This window comes from Macrobrachium nipponense, chromosome 28, assembly GCF_015104395.2.
Source record: "Macrobrachium nipponense isolate FS-2020 chromosome 28, ASM1510439v2, whole genome shotgun sequence".
Classification (NCBI taxonomy): Eukaryota; Metazoa; Arthropoda; class Malacostraca; order Decapoda; family Palaemonidae; genus Macrobrachium; species Macrobrachium nipponense.
The window spans coordinates 11,528,074-11,549,612 of record NC_087217.1 but is presented as its reverse complement, the minus strand read 5'-3'; the positions used below and the strand labels follow the sequence as shown (position 1 = coordinate 11,549,612).

At 44.3% G+C, this 21,539-nt stretch overlaps 1 protein-coding gene and 1 long non-coding RNA gene across 3 annotated transcripts in view; one reads left to right on the top strand and one right to left on the bottom strand.

Moving 5' to 3' along the window:
* Positions 1-21,539, top strand: part of LOC135201418 (ubiquitin-conjugating enzyme E2 J1-like) — a 101,626-nt gene that overhangs the window by 30,391 nt on the left and 49,696 nt on the right. Inside the window, exons 1-2 of one of the 2 annotated variants that reach the window (XM_064230327.1) lie at positions 6,565-6,701; positions 7,037-7,242. In XM_064230327.1, coding sequence (XP_064086397.1) covers positions 6,671-6,701; positions 7,037-7,242 — 237 coding nt within the window. In that variant the 5' untranslated portion in view covers positions 6,565-6,670. Of the gene's footprint in view, positions 1-6,564; positions 6,702-7,036; positions 7,243-21,539 lie in introns of those variants that run through there. The other variant, XM_064230326.1, reaches the window with a different exon arrangement.
* Positions 465-1,745, bottom strand: LOC135201282 (uncharacterized). The gene is made up of 4 exons (XR_010311471.1): positions 1,535-1,745; positions 1,217-1,299; positions 992-1,074; positions 465-800 (listed from the first exon to the last, which is right to left on the bottom strand). It is a non-coding gene; the product is annotated as an uncharacterized LOC135201282 (long non-coding RNA).

The window sequence follows — 21,539 nt, the reverse complement described above, 5'->3', positions numbered from 1 at the left end:
GGCTTACAACGTTCTGAGCTTATGACACTTTTCAAATATATTTATCAGAAATTATTTCCTGGTTTACGATGCATGTTCCAGGCTTATGACGCCAATCTGATGGAAGAATTATGGCTCCAAAATGGCAGAATAATCAAAATTTTAGGTTTTTTCATGAAAAACTCAACAAAAATGCAGGTTACATCGTTTTCAAGACACCCAAAGGAATAAGAATAAGGTTTTCTTATGATTTTCGGCAATGTCTATGTTTTCGAGCACTTTCGGCTTACAGTGTGGTGTAGGAGGAAAGCCACCGTCTTAAACCGTTGACTGGCTGTATTAGAAATGAGGGTGTAATGGGTTAATGATTATAATAGAAGTGAAGGTTTAATCTCACCAATCTATTAGAAAATATTTTATGCAATTTAAATAAATAACTCTATATTGTTTATATATTGTTTAACAATATACAGGCAGTCCCCCGGGTTACGACGGGGGTTCCGTTCTTGAGGCGCGTCGTAAGCCGAAAATCGTCGTAAGCCGGAACGACACTTGGAAATATGCCTTAAACTAAGAAAAAGTTAGAGACCTTACCTGTGTGACATGCAAGTAGATTGCATGATGTGTAGTGTGGTTATTCCAATGGCAAAGGATGGTTCTTGAAGGTATAATTCTTTATTAAACTCTTGTGACACTAAAAAGCACAATGTACACTACACTTAATCCTTAGGGTATACACTAAACACTGTCACTATACGTATACACATGCATTGCACACTTTGTTAGATCCTGGAGTACACTAAAATCCCAGTCTGGTAGCTCTGGAAGGTAAAAGTATAACACAATTAGTACAAAATACTACACAAAGTCCTGAATACAATATGTAAATTATAGATATCAAGAGTAAAAGAGTTAATGTATGTAAATTAATTTCCTTACTTTTAGTTTATAATTCCTTACTTTGAGTTATATCAAGAGTAAAAAAGTTAATGTATGTGAATTAATTCCTTACTTTTAGTTTAAAGTTGTCCTGCTATGTAACCCTGGATGCACAAAGTCTTATGTGGCCCCATAGCCTACATCATTCAGGGGGTTCTGGAATGTACAAAAAATAATTAGTATGTCAGTAAGTACTCTATGCATAGTAAGTTTACATACAGTAATATGCACCATACAGTGTTTAATATCACATATATAACATGTATAAAACTTAGTTATGTGTTAATTAATTCCTTACCTTTAGTTTAAAGTTCTCGTTCAATGTAACCCTGGATGGACAAAGTCTTATGTGGCCCCATAGCCTACATCATTCAGGGGGTTCTGGAATGTACAAAAGATAATTTTGTCAGTAAGTACTCTATGCATAGTAAGTTACATACAGTAATATGCACCATACAGTGGTTTAATATTGTAAATGATTGGTCTACACCCCCTGTTCAGCAGGGAGTGTACAGTATGTATGTAATTCCATGAGGGACCTTGATCACTTATCCCATGTGAGAGATCTTGGTCACTTAATGTATGTTTACTATATGTACTATGTATAATTCCTTACCTTTAGTACAGTAGTACATAGTTTACAGTTGTCGTGCTATGTTATGTAGTAACCCTGGACAAAGTTTTATGTGGCCCCATAGCCTGCATCATGGAGGGGGTCCTGGTTTTCTGGAATGTACCAAAAAAGTATCAAAGTTAAGTCATGTTATGTATGTTTTAGTAAGTTACATACAGTAACCATACGTACAGTGGTTTATAACATGTACTACATATGTACATAATCAAACTTGGTTGGAAATTCCTGTAAAAAAGTTATGTACGTATGTAATATGTACTACTGTATGTAAAACCTTACTGTTCATACTTTGTTACACTACATGTTACATGTGATACGTATACTTTCCTGAAGGGTTTTTTCCATCCAAAAATGGTGCTTCTACTTGTAGTAGTTATCCCTTGATGACACTTGTAGTAACAACCTGGAGTTGTGTGAAAAATGTTGGTTCTGGAAGGAAAAAGTAACAAAATTAGTGTACAAAATATACACTACAGAAAGTTGTGAATGCAATATGTTAATTACTGTAGATATATCAAGAGTACTAAAAGAGTTAATGTATGTTAATTAATTCCTTACTTTTAGTTTAAAGTTGTCGTTCAATGTAACCCTGGATGGACAAAGTCTTATGTGGCCCCATAGCCTACATCATTCAGGGGGTTCTGGAATGTACAAAAAATAATTTTGTCAGTAAGTACTCTATGCATAGTAAGTTACATACAGTAATATGCACCATACAGTGGTTTAATATCACATATAACATGTAGTAAAAAATACTTAATTTAGAAATTCCTTACATAAGTTACCAACTTTTAGTGAGTCTCAAGCTGTTACCTAGGTTGTGGGAGATGGGGAGGTGGAGGTGTAGAGCATTCATGATAAGGATGCATTCCAAACCTAACTTCAGTGTGCTTTATCACAGATAACAGGCTAGGATGATGGGCAGTCTGGAATGAAGAATTAATATTAAAGGACAGTATGTAACCACTTAGGTGTACAAAATTTATTGTACGTATGCAAACATTAAACACAACTGAGAATTCCTTACCTTCAGCAAAATGAAGACATGTAGGCTATGTAGAGGTCTGGTTTATGTAAGTCACAGGTGCATGCCAGTCTGGAATGATAATGTAATAGTACATATGATTATATAGTATGTATGTTGCATACATAACATGGTTATTACATATGTAATAATAAAACATTAATAAAAAAAAATGTCCTTACCAAATTCTAGTGGTTGGCTTGCTTACTGGGATGGCCATATGGTACATGAGAGTGGGTGGCTGGGCTATGGAGTGGGATGGGCAGGTGCTTGGGAGTCTGGAATGATAAAAAATATATAAAATGATAGTTACTACTACTGTAACTACTGCACATGTTATTACTGTTTGACATATGTAGTGTGTAATACGTATGTTCAATATAAAAAATGAAGAATTCTTTTACCTGAAGGAATGGGAGAGGTGATACTACTCGTATCAACTGATTTGGGCTCTGGGGAGGTGATACTTGTATCAACTGATGAGGGAACATCTACATCTGGAAAGAATGATAGGGTACATAAATATATTATAAGGTGGATGTAATTGTAGCATATGTACACTTTTAATAAAATTCTATTAGCAATTTATAAAACATTTTATACAAATTTGTTAAGGATTCCTTACTGATGTATAGGGCGAGGCATCAAAACCATGGAAAGGCTCAGGGTCATCTGGGTCACTGTCACTATCAAAGGGGAGGTCTGAAATGGAAAAAAAAAATAATAATAAGGTTATGCAACATCAAACACATTGTACCACTATGTAAGTTAGTGTACGAATGTATGTAGGGTGTAAACAATTTCCAACATGAAAATGAGAAAAATGAAATTGCTTACCATGATTGTACACGTGCAGGTGGGCGGGCTGATACAGAGGGTCCAGGTACAGGGGGATCTGGAACTGTCACAGGTAGTACAGGGAGATCTGGAACTGTCACAGGTAGTACAGGGAGATCTGGAACTGTCACAGGTAGTACAGGGGATCTGGAACTGTCACCACTTCTGCAATAAAATTACAAATGATGAAATTAATGAAGTTACAATTTACTCTTACATTTAGTAGTTGTTACATTAAAAAATTAACACATTTTAATATGTACACTATGTAAACACATAAATTAGTAAAACAGTTCAGAATTCCTTACCAGGACTAGGAGTGGGAGGTGGTGGTACTGGAGACTTGTGAAAGAAAGTGTCAAGCCTGGACTGCACACTTTCTCTTCGTCTGCTTCTCCTTCAGGGTCTCCTTGTAGAAAGTCACCAAATCCATGATTCCTCTCTTGATTTTGTCAAACCTAGAAACGTTAGGGGTCTTCTGCCTCAAAAGAAGCCAAGGCTCTCTCCGATGAGTAAAACCCTCTGACAAGCCTTTCACATTTTAATGACCTGGGTTTTGGCTCTGGTGCCGCCTCCTCTTCCTCAATCATTTGTTGTTCAAGTTCTAGTAAGTCCTCTGCAGACAATTCCTCTCCATGGGAAGCCAGCAGCTCTGTTACTCATCAGGTTCAAGATCTAGTTGCAGCCTCTTGCTTAGCCCTACGATCTTCCTCGTCACAGTCTCGACGTCTTCTGCCTGGTCAAAGCCTTCAAAACTGTGCACAAACTGTGGACACAGTTTCCTCCAGGCCCCATTTAAAGTGGTCGTCTTCACCTCGTCCCAAGCACTTGCAATGTTCTTTCACTGCATCTGCAATGTTGTAGCCCTTCCAGAATTGCTTCAGTGTCAACTCCTTGTTAGCTTCTATGGCCCTCAAAGCAACACGTATGGTCCTTCTAAGGTAGTAAGCCTTGAAATTTGCTATTACTCCCTGGTCCATTGGCTGTATCAGCGATGTGGTATTGGGTGGGAGGTACACCACTTCACATTAGGATGCATGTCGCTCAAATTTGAAGGGTGACCAGGGCATTGTCCAGGACTAAGAGGGCCTTAAAAGGCAGACCCTTCGAAGTCAAATACCGCTCCACTGCTGGCACGAAATGGTCATTGAACCAATCTTCGAAGACCATTAAGGTAACCCACGCCTTCTTGTTAGATTTCCAAATCACAGGGAGTTGACTCTTGAAAATGCCCTTGAAAGCCCTGGGATTCTCGGCCAAATACACCAGCAAGGGCTTCAGTTTCAAATCACCACTTGCATTGGACCCCAAACAGCAAAGTCAGTCGCTCCTTTCCAGCTTTATGGCCAGGTGCTGACTTCTCCTCCTTGGAAAGGTACGTTCGATTTGGCATTCTTTTCCAAAATAATCCAGTCTCATCCACATTAAAGACTTGGTCAGCCGTGTAACCACCATCCTTAATTATCTCAGCCAAACCACCTGGAAAATTTTCTGCTGCTTCGCTATCAGCACTAGCAGCTTCACCTTGCAGCTTCACATTATGCAAATTTGCACGAGCCTTAAAACGGTTAAACCAACCTCTACTCGCGGAAAATTCACCACCAGCACTGCCTTCGCCAAACTTTTTCACTACTGCCTCATGCAGCGCTCTAGCCTTCTCCTGGATCACACTTAAGCTCACCGGAACGACAGTCGCTGGTTCTGGTCCTCCAGCCAGATCATGAGCAATTTCTCCATTTCAACAATGCTCTGGCTACGTTGCTTCTCGTTTATCACCGTTGACTTCATCGGTGCAGCATCCTTAACGTGCTTCAGAATACGTTCCTTATCCTTCACAATGGTTACCACCGTGGTCCTGCTCAAGCCTAAAGAACGGCCTATTTCGGTGTTAGTTTCTCCCTTCTCCGAACGCTTTATCACGTCATATTTGACCTCCATCGTGATGACCTTCCTCTTCTTGGATGAACTATCATCGGAGGAAGTACTTTGGCGTTTAGGAGCCATTGTAAATTAGCGAAAATGGCAAGGAATTTCAGCAACGTCTCAGCACACAACCTAGTGGAATGCAGGCAGGCACGCGATTGAAGTGGCGTCCTTTCGTATTGTTACGCTTGGCGTCCTCGACCGTCCGAGGTCGTTGTTCGGTCAATTTACCATACAGTTTAATAGCGTTAATTAATTTATGCACCTCCGCTCAAAAACTAGTTCTGCATATGAGGTATCGTTAAAAAGCATAACAAAACGTCGTAACCTTGGCATTTGTGTTGTAATCTAACCAGAAACTTAGTTTTTTAATTATGTACTGGAAACAAGCAATGATTTTTCATTATATTTGCGCTTTTGGACTGTTTTAAACTGCGCATCCCAAGCTAGTGTATTCATTCGCCCGCAAACTAGTTCCGCATATGCGGCGTCAGTAAAAAAATTCAAAAAAATACGAAAAAAAAAGTGTCAAAAATCATCATAACCTCAAAATTTTTGTTGTAATGTAACCAAAAACATATTTTTATTATGTACTGTGCTAAACTATAAAGGATTTTTATCATAGCATGCGTTTTTTAAAAGCGTCGTTAACTCGGAGCGTCGGAAGCGTCAGCGTCGTAACCTCGGAACAAGCGTCGTAACCCAGGACGGAATTTCCATTGAATATTTAAGAAAAAGCGTCGTAACCTCGGAACGTCGTAAGCCGGTAACCGTCGTAAGCCGGGGACCGCCTGTATTTAATATTTGTTATTTCTTTCCTGAGTGTTTGGGACAGTATTAGGACCTTTTCATGGAAATGACAAAAACTTGGTGTGTATAGCAAGACTCATAAGGAATGTTCTAGAAGCCATGATACTCTCAGGGAAGTGTAGCCTACCTGTAATGTTACATATTAGATTACACATCTCACTTTGGATGGAAAAGAGGATTTTTTATAACTAGTAAATGGGGAAATGTGAATTTATTGTAACAAACAAAAATTCCTATTCCCTTAATTTCATGAAGTACATTAAAAGGTGGAACCAGTGGTGTCTGCCTAATTAAGATACCCCACACTGTACAAGTGGAAAGTAAAATGTCATTTGATAATCTTAGGGCATTGTGGGTGATAAGAGCTGAAGTCCATTTTGATATGATTAGTTAGTGTTTATAAAGGAACAAGAGGTATGAACTCAATTGATAAGGCTTACCTTGAGCCATTCAGAGTGAAGCACTATGCGTAGCTTGGGAATAAAGTAATTGTAGAAAGGGGCACTAAGGGCTGCTCGTGTATTATGAGTTTCTACAAGGAAAACAGCGCTCCATGTAAGGCTCAAGTTTTTCTTGTGAGTGGTAAACCATAGTGTGGTTGAACATAATCTGTTGACTGCAAAATTCATATCTGGGGTATTGAAGTATGGTGGCTTCCCTAGATGTAATATTATGTTTTTAATGCTTGGCGGAGCAAAGATTACAGTACTGACCTTACATGAATGAATATAGTAAAGTACTGGAGATGATATGCACTAGAATATTTTTGTATGATGGGTAAAAAATCTACTTATGAGCCAGTATTGATAAAAACTGTTGAAAGAAGAATTATACATGATTATAATTGAAAATTGGAAATAATTTATTTATATTTTTTATTTTTCCAATAGCTGTGAAGAGACTTTTTCGTGAAGCAAAGGAGCTCAATGAAGCCACAGAGGAGTACTATGCCCAACCACTAGAGGACAATCTGTTTGAATGGCATTTTACGGTCAGAGGACCTCCAGACACTGAATTTGAGGGCGGTATTTACCATGGCCGAATCATCATGCCTGCAGACTATCCTATGAAGCCACCGAACATTATATTTCTCACGGTATTACAGTACTTCCATTTTATTTTTTCATCAGACTAGTTATAAACTTTTTCAGTAAGATACTATTCCATTTAGTAAAATTCAAAAATGGAATAAGGTATCTTGTGGTTAATTGTTTGTAATTAACAAATATGTTTTAGATATACAGTATGTACTATAATGAATTTCCTTATCATGAAAGCCTTCTTTACGTATGTATAGGTTGCTGCATCAGCTTTTTTTTCAGGGGTCTTTCATGTCTTTCAGTACTACTTAGAAATTAGGATATTGCTGGGCCATATGTTTTTGGTATACGAGTACAGTGGAAGCTTTGTTTTTGTAGACTTTTTCTAACGAAATTTTATCTTGGATTTTGTACGTACAGTATGGTCCCGAAATATGCATGATCGGATTGTGCGATTTCCCCTTTATGCAGTCACTAGTTCTCAAAAGTAGATTTGTTCCTACATGATATACAAACCCTCGGTCCTTTATATAAGGATTACTTTCACACATGAAACTTACCGAACAATTTCATAGCTATACGCTTCTTACTTTACGGCAGTCAAAATCCTAAATTTCTTGGCGCTAACGGTGCTGCTGACGTGTAGGTGATACGACCCCGCCCACTTTCGGGGATCCCGGTATTACTGAGCTTTGCTTGACAATTCGTTTCCTGCCGCCCACTGTGAAACACCTGTGTATTTCCCTGCAGTCAACTGTTCGCCATTTTGTTTGACACCCGATTTCGTGAAGTACAATTTTCTTGGTTGTTTTTTGTGTTTGACAGCATAGCTGATTTCTTTATTCATCTGTTTAGTGTGAGTTATGTCAGATTCAGGTTCATCTGTTAGGTTTTGCAGCGAAGGCTGCAAAACTAGATTAGCCAAATTATGTTATGACCCATGCTCTGTGTTGGAGGATGGTATCGGCTCTCTCCAGTCAGTTGCACGCTCAGCCCCTGCCAGTTTCGGTGGTGGCAGACACTTCGCCTGCCTTATGAGAGTTTTGTAACCCTCCTCAGGGAAGCGTTCTCTTCACTGCTGCTCCGTCAGGTCCTCCTTCCCAGGTCTCACTGGGGCCTGCTGCTTTGGCAGCCGCCACAGCCCTGTCCTGGATGGGAGAACCTCCTGCTGTGTTGAGGAAGTTGGCGAAGAAGAAGAGGAAAGTGTTGTCGTCTTCTTCATCTTCATCGTCGTCTTCTGCTGCCTTTTCCCCTTCAACTTCCAAGGCCCCCATACCGAGGAAGAAGAAGGTGGCCTCGCCCCCCCCCAACCCCCCCCAAAGAAGTCTCACACTGGGACTTCTAAGGGTCTGTCTCGCTCCGGTGAGACAGGTGGGTCTTTTGCTGGTCCTCCCGTTCCTCCGGGAACAGGGCCTGTCTCTCCTTCTTCAGAGAAGAAGAAGACTGGGACTGTGGAGGTACCAGCCACCACTGGTACCTCCTCTCCCGGCACCAGAGGTTCCACCTCCAGACCGGGAACCGTCTCGACTGCTTGCTTGGTAGCGACACCGAGTGTACGGTCACCTATGGGTGACTGTGCTGCCAAGGTCCAGACGGCTGAGTACGCTCACCGTCAGGACCCAAGCACAGAGCGGAAGGATGGTAGGAGTCGCTCAAGTGACTCTCGGCAGACTGGTGATCGCTCGCGCAACAATCATTCGGTACCCAGGGTTGACTGACTGTCCCACCAGACCGTTCACGGGGCAAGGCTGGGAAGAGGTCTCCCCGGTCTTCAGGAACAGCTTCGGTTACTTCTGGGACTGTGGCCTTTGTGAGGATGGTGCTCGCTCTCACCGTGTTAGTGGACGCTACCAAGCGATCGCCTGCAGTCCTCCCAGCCTACCGGTTCTGCTGGTAGGCAGGGTAGGAGCGTTGATACGCTACCAGTCACCCGACTGTCGCTCCCATTGGGACAGGACAGCTTGCACGGCTGGTAGCAGCTCCTCTGACGCACGAGAACAACGCTACCGTCCTCGGTCCAGCACTTCTCCGTAAGGTGACCACTAATCCTACCTGCAGCTCGATCACTGCCACGGGTTGGCGATTGCTTGCAGTCCTCCCAGCCTACCGGTTCTGCTGGTAGGCAGGGTAGGAGCGTCAGGTCTCCCTCACGTGTCCCTTCAACCTCCTCGGGCTATACCAGGAGGAGCGAGGCGAACAGGAGTGACTGTGAGGAGTGCGCTCCTTACGGTCTGGCCACGAGAACCTGTGAGCCTGCTTCAGTCTTGGGACCGAACAGATACACTCAAGTGTTGGATGAGAGTAAGCGGGGTGGGCCGCTGGCAAGGATGAAGACGCTTTCCTAGTCTTGTGGAGTGACCATCACCGCTGTTCATGTGACAGTCCTGCTGGACCACGCACGCAGAGAAGGTGTGGGCTTCCCCTTCGGTCCTCGAGAGGCTTCGAACTCGACGAGGACTGGGACGCATCGGACAATATCGGCTCTCTTGTCAGGTGCACGTTCAGCCCCACCCAGAAGGCGGTCACGGTGGCGGCAGACATGTCCTGTACAGTACGAGTTTTGTAACCCTCTTCGGGAAAACATTTTCTCCAGACGGTAACGTTTTTTCATCGCCGCAGGTTTTCTCTGGCTGCTAGTTCCTCTCTCTGGCAAGGCGAGTGAGAGCAGCCAGTCTTCCTCCCCCATTCCCTCTCTTCCTATGGCTACGCAGGAAGGGGCTAGGTAAATGGGAGGGATACTGCAGAGCGCTTTCCTTAGGATTCAGCGTCAGGGGGCTGCGTTCCTGGAGGGATCTTCGGGCCCTACCAGAAGTATGTCCACGTCGTTGAGGAAGGATCTTGCCCGTTGCTCCTCGATTTCTATGGGAATCGATAATCGTCTGACGAAATTCGGGGGGTTTCGCAGAGTGCTTAAAATTCTACGGAATTTCTAGCACTCTCCAAGTGTTTTTGTCCTCTACGATCTGCAAACACTTGGGCGAGACGAGAATTCCTGATAATTGTTACTACGATAATCGGGAATCTCGCCGAATGCTCGAATTCCTTGGAATTTCTGGCGTCTCAAAAGTGTTTTGGTTTTCCTGTAATTTCCAAAGAGACTGTCGAGACAGACATTCCAGGTAATTGTTATCATGAACTTGGGAGTCTCGCTAAGCAATTAAATTCCTGGAATTTCTAGCGTTCAAAGGAAGTGCTGCTGCTGAAGGAAAAATATCTTGGGAGGGGCTCGGCCTGGATGGACCTGACGGTCCGTCGCCTCAATACTCGGTCACCCCCAGAATTCAGAGAAGAACAGGCAATAACAGTCAGTCCTCCGTTCTTTTTCTCCCTTTACTTCTTGGTTATACCAGAATGATACAAGGAAAGAAGAGGATTTCTGTGGAGTTTATTCTTCGGAATTCAAACCCGAGAGACTGTGTTTTTTGTTCAATCCTAGGATCTTACCAATCATACGTCAATCCATTCAGGATGGAAAGCACCGAGAGTTTGAATGCCTCTCCAGTGCTACTGTTTTGGGAACATCCATTTCAGCTTGAACTAGTTGTCTTCGGTATCATGTTATCACCGTAGAAGTTTCCCTTTTGGAAAACTTTACCTTCACTCTCTTCATTAGAGAATGAAGGTCTGCTTCCAGTCCTTATTCTTGTTCCTCGAATGGAAGAGAATTTAGGCTGGAGGTTGACGTACAGGAACCTACAAATATATTATGTATATTTCTCTCGTGACATGCTTCTGTTATCAGTTGAATTGTCCGAGTAGTAGGCACATAACTGTAGTTAACTCTACGGGTATGGGACCGAGACGAATAGTATCTTCTGTTAATTGACCTACAACTCGGGACTGTCTTGCAGGCCTCCCAAGAGTTACCAGTTTTGATTTTGAGATACTAGTGGTATTGTTTACAACAGCAGCACAGCATTTGGATTCATCGAATAGGAGGGTTTTCTTCCCTCCCAATTCGGTTAATATCCAAATGCTTGAGCGTATCTTTTTGCTCTTGATGGTTCTAGCCTAACGCATCCCTTCATGGAATGGAATACCTGGCAGCTCAGGATGACAAGTTTAGCAAGAGCTAGCGGTGTACGGTGCTGCCAGTATGACTTGCTCTGCAAGATATGCTGGATGGAATTGTCTGTGTTGAGGTTGACAACTGATTTGAATCTCTGCCCGGCAATCACAGACTTAGGTCTCTGGTTGACTGGAATTCTTGCATACGTGTATGACCATCTCTCCTGCATCGCCTTTTGCTGTTGCGAGAATTTTTAGACAGAGATATTTCACTAGACTCTTTATCATCTTTCTGTTTACCTCACGGTAACAGAAGTCCGTAGCCTAGCCTTCTGCTTCATCGCACCTGCCGCTGCGATGACGCAGAATAATATTCTTCAGACAATCTGAGTTTGTCTTCTAATATACATTTTTGTACATGAACTTCCCTGCCAGATATGAGGGCCCCAGAACCAGAAAGTCGTATATGCCACTTCCATGGATTTGGAGTTATGCATACTGGTAGATTTGGCAACCTTTTCTCTGTGTATTTGAGGCATTTCTAGGCCATTCCACCATTTACATACAGTCGAAATTCCTACTGAGACAGTCGGAATTATCGATTTTAGCTACAGGAAAGAACATGACTTCGAGCGGTGCTGGCAGCCGCTCGGACGGTTCATGAGGACCAGATAGACGCATATCACTAGCGCTGATTAAGCCAATGAGAGCGCGCGTCACTTTGCGGGTAGCGAATTCTAGGCCAATGAGCGTTTTTCCCCATAAGGCGCGTGTAAGCATCGACCAATCACCGCGCAGCTTACAATCTCCCGCCAATGTTTACATCTCACTTCAGTGATCATAGCGGGAGATTACGATTATCCGTTGTTGTGCTGCTGTTTATTTTGTCTAAATTACTCTTTATTTGAGTACATTATGTCTTCCTCTGGCAGTAATAATAGTCGTAGTACTAGTAGTAGTAGTAGTAGTGGATGAGGGTCACAGCTGGTAGCGATGTTTGGAGCTAACAGACTGCAATCTGATCGAGTTAAGTCCCCTTCACATTGCAGCTTCTATTAAAGGATGGGGGCCTAGTAGTAGTAGTAGTAGTAGTAAAAAAAAAATTATTATGATAATAATATTATTGTGTATTATTGATGGTTAAACATCATGGTGATTCAAGGTTATCATCGTCAACATCATTATTACAACCATCATAATATTATTATTTCTATCATTATTATTATTATCATTATTATTATTATTATTATTATTATTATCATTATTATTATGACAATAGTATTACTATTCTATTATAGTATTTTCTTGTGATTGATTATAAGTATCGATGTATTATGATGATGAAAGGTTATCATCATCAGTGTCATTATTAGTACTAATATTATTGTACTATCATCATTATTATTATTACTATTATTATCATCATTATCATTATTATTATTCCCATTGTTATTATTATTACTATTATTATTATCATTATTATCATTAGCAATACTCGGTTTCTTATCACAAAAATGTATCGTCTTTTCAGCACTATTATTTACTTATCAATATTATTATTATAGTATATTATCATTATTATTACCAGTATTATTACTATTACTCTTATTAATAATCATCATCATTATTACAACAATATGATAACACTTTATTATCGTTTAACACATTCAATTATGGTTTAAGTGCTTGTTATGACTCAAATATTAAAAAAATAAATGGGAGTTTGGCAGACATTTTGAATGCTAGCGCGCAAGCGCACCCAACAATTTTTTTCAAATTTTCACAAAAAACTTATAAAGAGTATAGCTTTCATATGAAACTAAGTTTAAATCGATATCTTTCTTAGAACCAGAGTAATGAATGATAAACTTTGAGGCCAATTTACTCATTTTTTAAAAAGTGGCATATACGACTTTCTGGTTCTGAGGCCCTCATATATACTTAGCTTAGGTCTCTTAGGTCTCTGACGTCACGACAGAAAATTCAAAACTCGCGGCACACGCTACAGGTAGGTCAGGTGATCTACCTTACCCGCCGCTGGGAGGCGGGTGTAAGAACCAGTCCCCCTTTCTTGTCAGATTATTTTCTGTCGCCGGCTGGACAACACCTGTTGTTCAGTCCTTACGATAGTTAAATTCGTTCTCGTTGCCGACGATTTGGATTTTGGTGAAAGTACCCTTTGGTTGTTGGCTTGGCATACGCTTTTTGGACTGTTTTGGATTTTTCTTTTGGATTTCTCTTACAATATCTTTAATCATGGATGATTCTGAAATTAAGAAACCTAGTTTATTTAGGGTTTGTTCAGTGAAGGAATGTAAAGTTAGGCTTCCTAAAGCTGCATTAGATCCTCACTGTATGTACGTCTTGTAGAGGGAATGAATGCTCTTTTATTAACCCTTGCAAAGAGTGTGAGAATTTGGATGAGGATGGTTGGAAGGCTCTTTCTTCTTATGTGAGAAAGTTAGAGAAAGATAGGGTGCGCAAGGCTTCTTCAAGGAGCTCTAGTAGATCGAGGGTGAGTGAAGTTGACGCTGAGCCTGTAGTAGAAGTAGTTCCTTCTCCGGTTTCAGCCCCTGCGCCCAGCTTTGAACCCGAAGATTCGTTTTCGGAAGTTGCTTCTGGGAGAGCCTCGATCAGGAGTAAGGAGAGCCTCGCTCGCTCTCGACAAGGTAAGAGTGATGATAGTGCAAGTGATCAGTGCAGTGCCCCTAGTGCAGTGGAGGGTGCGTCTGACCGGCTCACTAACACTTCCAGGCCTAGACCTCTTCCAGACTCCCAGACCCAGTGGAGGAGGAAAGTCGAAAGCCGCAGGAAGGTGGGAGGGAGGGGAACCCCCACCGGTCAGGCGTCCCCTCGTCAGTTCCTGTTGCTCGTTCCCAGGCTGCCTTGGATCGAACCAAGAAGGAGTTATTGCGCCAGTGCTTCTCGTCATCTTCGTCGCCTTCTCCTCAGCGTAGATGGAGCGCCTCGGAGTCGTCTCGCCCTCTCAAGAGGCCCTGGAAGGATCCTTGCGCCCTTCCTTCCAGCCCCGAATCCTTCGCGGAAGAGCCAGAAGTGGAACGCAAGAGAACCAAGATTTCGTCCGGTTACGCTTCTCCTGTTCGCTCTCGGACTTCGTCCCCTGTAGAGGAGTTTAAGAGATCTCCTGCGCGTATCCTGGCGGGTCTGCAGGCGCAGATTGCGGCTTTAGCGGAGTCTATTGCCGGGACTTCTCATCGTCGGAAGGACGCCTCACTTCCGGTGAAGAAGTCTAAGATCGTTCCTTCGGCTAAATCTCCTCTGGCTAGAGAAGATTTTGAGCCTGTTAGTAGGAGGTCAGAAGTGCAGGCTGGAGCTCGGGATCTTTCTCCGAGTAGGCTCTTCTCTCTTCCCAGCAAGAGTTGTGAGCATGTAAGGCGTAAGGAGCCAGACAGGCTCTCTCCTCAGGATTTCCGCTCCTCTTCAGTTAGGCGTCAAGAGCTTGACAGACGTCAAGAGCCTCGTTTTCGTCAGGAGCGAAGGAAGAGTTCTTCGCCTGGTGGCCACTCTCCTTTTGACGGACGCTCGGAGCCTAGTAGGCGTCAAGAGCCTAGTAGGCGCCAAGAGCCTAGTAGGCGCCAAGAGCCTGGTAGGCGGCAACGGAAGCTTTCTCCTCCGTTAGATCACTCCCGATTGGATAGGCGCTCAGAGCCTTGTAAGCGCCGCGCTTCTGACAGGGATTCATCTGTGGATGTTTTCTCTCCCCGTGGCAGGCGTCAAGAGCTGGCAGGGGTTTTGAGCTCAATAGGCATCAAGAGCCTGGCAGGCGTATTGAGGATGGCAGGCGCCAAGAGCCTAGCAGGCGCAGAGAGCCTGATAGGCGCTCTCCCTTATCCAGACGCTCTTCTGTGGAGTTAGAATCTGTTTCCGACAGACGGGCCTCCAATTGTAGGCGCTCTCCTAGTAGGCGCTCCCCAAGTAGGCGCTCTCCTAGCAGGCGCTCCCCAAGTAGGCTCTCTCCTGGGAGGCGCTCTCAAAGTAGGCGCTCTCATAGTAGGCGCTCTCCATCTAGGCGCTCTCCTAGTAGGCTCTCTCCTGGGAGGCGCTCTCAAGTAGGGCGCTCTCCTGGTAGGCGCTCCCCTGGTAGGCGCTCTCCCAGTGGTTTTTCTCCCAGTAGGCGCTCGCCTAGTAGGCGCTCTCCGAACAGGCGCTCTCCAAGGATTAGCTCTCCTTCGGGCAGTAGAGCTTCGGAAGAATTTGTTGGGGATTCGGAGGAAGATTTGCCCAAGGATGCTTCGGTTTCTGCGTATAAGAGACTGACAGACCTCCTCTTGCAAGATTTTGGGGAGTCTCTTTCGGCCGTTGCTCCTCCGTCTCCTCCGTCCTTATTTTCAACGACCAATACGGCTAAGAAGTCTTCAGTCGTTAAGATGAAGCCTACAGTGTCTATGAAGAAGGCTCTGAAGAACTTTGACGACTGGTTGGTTTCAAAAGAAGAGAAAGGCAAGACAGTTTTTTCTTTTCCCCCGTCCAAGCTGACGGGTAAGATGGGGTTCTGGTACGAGTCAGGAGAGCCCTTGGTTTGACTCTTCCCTCTTCTGCAGACTCGGACTTCTCTTCGTTGGTTGATTCCGCACGTCGCTCGGCGCTGAATTCTGCGAAGACGACGTGGGGTATGAGCGAGTTGGATCACCTTCTGAAGGGAATGTTCCGAGTCTTAGAAGTTTTTAACTTTCTTGACTGGACCCTTGGAGTGTTGGCTAAGAGGACTCAAGAGCAAGACACTCTTTCGCCTGAAGACCTCCACGCAGTTCTGTCTTGCATGGACAAGGCAGTGAGAGACAGTTCCGGGGAAATTGCTTCACTTTTTGGTGCAGGAGTGGTAAAGAAGAGGGCCGTTTTCTGCTCTTTTCTTACCAAGGCGGTTTCTCACGCACAGAGAGCTTCCTTGCTGTATTCACAACTTTCCCCACAACTCTTCCCCAAGAAGACTATTAATGATATCTCCAGCTCGTTATCAGCAAAAGCGACGCAGGATATGCTAGCTCGCTCGGCTAGAATTCCGAAACCTTCGTTTCAACAGAAGACGAAGAAAGAGGCTCAAAGTTGGCAAGAACCCTTTCGAGGAGGACCTTCGTCTCGCTCTTCTTCCTCCAGAGGTTCGAGACCACCTAGAAGAGGAAGGACCTTCTCTCGGTCTATTAGGGCCAAGAAGTAGTTCGTGTGTCCTCCAGACAACTGTGGGTGCCAGACTTCTGAACTTTGCAGATGTCTGGGCACGAAAGGGGGCGGACAACTGGTCCCTCGCGATCATCAAGAGGGGATACCTCATTCCCTTTATCTCGAGACCACCCTTGACCACCACCCCAAGGGCACTGGTGGCCAAATACAAAGACCCACTAATGAATCAAGCCCTCGCTCTAGCGGTAGAGCTGATGTTAGAGAAAGAGGCAATAGAGATGGTTCAGGACCCTCTTTCAGCGGGGTTCTACAACCGTCTGTTCCTAGTTCCCAAGAACTCAGGAGGATGGAGACCGGTTCTGGACGTGAGCGCCCTGAATGTCTTTGTGAAGAAGAGGAAGTTCGCTATGGAGACGACGTCATCAGTCTTAGCAGCTCTTCGTCCCGGGGACTGGATGGTGTCGCTGGACCTTCAGGACGCTTACTTCCATGTGCCGATCCATCCTTCTTCTCGCAAATTCTCAGATTCATGTAAGGGGAGGGAACGTTTTTCAGTTCAGGGCCCCTATGCTTCGGCCTTTCCACGGCCCCCCAAGTATTCACAGGACTGATGAAGAACGTTGCCCAGTGGCTTCATCTCGAGGGAGTGAGGATTTCCCTCTACTTGGACGATTGGCTTATCAGGGCCAAATCCAAGGAGAAATGTCTGGAGGACTTACGAGTGACGTTGGATCTAGCAGCTTCTCTGGGTTTGCTAGTGAATTTCGAGAAGTCACAGCTAATCCCCAGTCAAGAGCGTATCTATCTGGGGATTCTGATGGCTTCTCAGGTTTTTCGGGCGTATCCGTCCCCAGAGAGGATAACCCGAGGTTTGGAGAAGGTAGCAATCTTCCTAGAGAAAGATGTATGCACAGTGAGGGAGTGGATGAGTCTGTTGGGGACACTCTCCTCGCTGGAGCAATTCGTTTCTCTAGGAAGGTTGCACCTCAGACCCCTACAGTTCTTCCTGACGAGGAACTGGGATCGAAAATCTCAAGGTCTGGACTTTGCGTTCAAGATTTCGCAAGAGATAAAGGAGGATCTACGTTGGTGGCTAGACCCTCTATTGTTCAAGGAAGGCCTTTCCTTGCAGGTTCGGAACCCCAACCTAGTGTTGTATGCAGACCACTTCGGACATAGGTTGGGGAGCTACTCTCGGGTCGAGAGAAGTGTCAGGCACCTGGATGGGGGATCAGGTGTCCTGGCACATCAACAAGAAGGAGCTAACAGCGATTTGGTTAGCTCTCAAGACCTTCGAACCCCTCGTAAAAGGGAAATATGTTCAGATCAACTCCGACAACACTACAGCCCTGGCTTACATTCGGAAACAGGGGGGGACTCACTCTTTCTCCCCTGTACGAGACAGCGAGATCGCTCCTCCTGTGGTCAGAGGAAAGGAAGATAAGGCTTCTCACCAGGTTCGTACAGGGAGAAAGAAATGTCAGAGCGGATCTGCTAAGCAGAAGGAATCAAGTCCTTCCCTCAGAGTGGACTCTGCACGCGGACGTATGCCAGGAGCTGTGGAGGACGTGGGGCAGGCCCCATCTCGATCTATTTGCGACCTCCAGGAATGCGAGGATAGATCTATACTGCTCCCCTATTGCAGACCCAAGAGCAGTGGCAATAGATGCATTCCTGATGGATTGGAGGAATCTGGATCTTTACGCATTCCCGCCTTTCAAGATTCTAGGGGAAACGTTAAGGAAATTCGCAGCTTCAGAGGGAGCAAGGATGACTTTGATAGCTCCGTTCTGGCCCGCCCACGACTGGTTCACAGAGGTACTGGAATGGCTGGTGGATGTCCCAAGATCCCTACCTCTAAGAGTCGATCTGCTCAAACAGCCCCACTTCGACAGGTTTCACAAAAACCTCCCCGCTCTCAGTCTGACTGGATTCAGACTATCAAGAGTCTCGTCAGAGCTAAGGGCTTTTCGGCAAAGTCTGCAAGGGCTATTGCCAATGCACGTAGACCTTCCACATCTAGAGTCTACCAGTCGAAGTGGGATGTTTTTATACATTCAACTTACCCGTCAGATATATACATAGCTATTACTCCGTCGTCCGACAGAAATTCGAAATTCGCGGCACACGCGGCAGGTAGGTCAGGTGATCTACCCCCCCGCCGCTGGGTGGCGGGAATAGGAACCATACCCGTTTTCTAATTCATAATTTTTCTGTCGCTGGAATGTAAACAACGTTTGCAGTTCCTCCTGATGGATTTTCGTGTTTCATCGCCATCGATCGTCTGGGCTAACTTTTACAGGGAAGTAATGGATCTTTGGTTCGGCATACGCTTTTGTTAACTTTTTTGATAATATTAACTTCGAAAATTTCGAAGATTAGTGACGTGTAACTACCGAAGTTTTCGGTAGACACTCATGCACTTTCACGAAAGTGAATTACTTATACTTTCATGAAAGGGAATATTTATTCGTTAATACAAATAAGTGTTAGTTTGATTGAGAAATGTATATCTTTCTTCCTAGTTGGGGAAGTCAGAAAAGTAACTATCCTTTAGAAGCTTTATTAGCTCTTGTGTTTACGAGCAATTATAGTAGTAACAGTACTAGTAGTTGTTGCATCCTCATCACCTTCTTACTCCGCAGAATCTACAATATCATATTTGCAAATTGTAGACTTTGGATATAGTTCGAATGCGAACTCTTAGAACGTAAGAAGTGAATATAGTGTTCTCCCATTACAATGGAGGGTGCGTCTGATCGGCTCTGTCTCGCTCTCAGGTCTAGACCTCTTCCAAGCTCACAAGCAGAGGAGAAGGAATGTCGAAAACCGTAAGGAGGTTTCAGAGAATCCCCACCGGTCAGGCGTCCCCTCGGAGCAGGTTCTGTAGAGGCGTCCCAGACTGCCAGGGATAGCCATTGGAAAGGCATCCTAAAACAGTGTTTCTCCCTTTTTATGCCTACTGTTCCATGATGGATAGGAGAACTTCGAATGAATGAATTTGACGAAGATCCTCGTATAATGCCTTCTGGTAGAATTATTCAAAATGAGAATGACTTTAATCGATCCACCTTTCGAATCAGGCGACGATTTAGCGCCTTCTAATATTAGAGATCATTCGATAACATTTGTGATAAAGTCATTGTTCGAACATTTTTTCGCAACTAGACGAGAACGCTATCCCATGGGGGTATGAATTTGTTATTTCAACATAAGATTCCCCATCGGTGCATTTTTAGATATAGATCTATTCTGATTAGAATGATTTAGATTATTTGTCAATCGAATGAATTATATGGATCTCGTTGAGTGATAAAGCATATATGTATGACTTTTAAGCTTCTAGCTCCTACCATGCTTAGGACAAATCGCCTTAGGCTACGGTATGGCATGGCATATTCACATACCGAAATTTATGCTATAATGGTCAACTGAAATCCTTACAAAATTTCCTAAATTAATACGGTTTACCTTAATGTAACAGTATTATAGAGTATTCTGTTACGCTAGAGTATGAGTTATATGATGCTTTCGTGTCTTCGAGAAGTGATCGGAGAAGCATATCTTTATTGGTGAATTGAGAGTAGGATAGAAACATTTTTCTTCGTGTTAGAAGAGGTTTCCATGAATTACCAGTACCCTTCTAGGACTTTCCATAGGTAAGAAATTGTTTTAAAGGATTGGTTTAGACGACACCTATTTAGTTTCTAGACTTGTCGAAGTCTCGTTCGCTTAATTATGCTTATATAAAACTTCCTGAAGCTCGATAAAAATTTTAATAGATTCCTTTATTAAATGGAGTAACTGGCAACTCTGGAAAGGGAAGGCCAGTCGGCTTTCGAAAGACTGCGTTCGCTTTGAATTGAGAGAGAGACCAGCGGCAGTACCATGTTGTTTCTCAGTCGTGAGCGGTCGGTTACAGCTCTCTCTCCTGCGGAATGGGATAACTAACCGTATTTTCTTCCCTACAATCGTGGTCTTAGCCTCGGATTGAGGGAATACCGAAGCTATCATAAATAAAATATTGTCTGCCTTTTGTTAGGAAGCTTTCAATAAGAAAGATATTACAACCTTTCAATGCTGTTTACCGTAGATAACATGATTAAAAGGGATTCTAATGCAGCAGAACATTATATTATTCAATGCACTAATACTTACGAAAGCATGTCTTATTAGAGTACATACTTAGTGAGAAGAGAGATGTAATAGAGTTTCACTTCAAGACTACGCTATGGTTAAGTCTTTCGAGAAACGACACAACCGTATTTAAAATATTTCTTATTCAAGAAAAAAGAGGGGGGGGGGGATACGGAAGAATTAAGCGAGGACGCTACGAGGCGCGTGACGCCAACCAGAAGCAGGACGCCTCCCAGGAGCGAGGCGCCAGGCAAGCGCCAGGACGCTACGAGGCGCGAGACGTCAACAAGAAGCAGGACGCCTCTCAGGAGAGTCGCCAGGCAAGCGTCAGGACGCTCCAAAGCGGTTGACGCCAGCCAGAAGCATGACGCCTCCCAGGAGCGAGGCGCGAGGCAAGCGCCAGGACGCTACGAGGCGCGAGACGTCAACAAGAAGCGTGACACCTCTCAGGAGAGAGTCGCCAGGCAAGCGCGAGGACGCTCCAAAGCGGTTGACGCCAGCCAGAAGCATGACGCCTCCCAGGAGCGGGGCGCTAGGCAAGCGCCAGGACGCTTCAGGGCGCGAGTACGTCCACTAGAAGCGGGACGCCTCTCAGGAGAGAGGCGCGAGGCAACGCGAGGACTCTCCAAGGCGCGTGACGTCAACCAGAGGCGTGACTCCTCCCAGGAGAGAGGCGCCAGGTAAACGCGAGGACGCTGCAAAGTCGCAAGACGCCAGCCAGAAGCGTGACGCCTCCCAGGAGCGAGGCGCCAACCAAGCGCAAGACATCAGGATCTCCAATTTCTCAGTATTTGGAGATAGACTTTCCAAGAGTTTCCTCTTTGAGAACTGACACAAGATCAGTTTTTTCCTGACAGGGACACAAGTTATCGCACAGGCGGCCGTGGCCCTTGTCAGGATAAACTGAAATTGCGGAAGTCTCTACAAGAACACTTCTCATGTCAGGTGATATAGTGGTCGCATGAGCGACTTCTTTCCTGGCAAAAGGAGTTGTTTTGGGAGAAACTTTCTTTGCCAGATCAAACCCTCTACTGACAATTATTCTAGAATCGCACAGGCGAACGTTGTT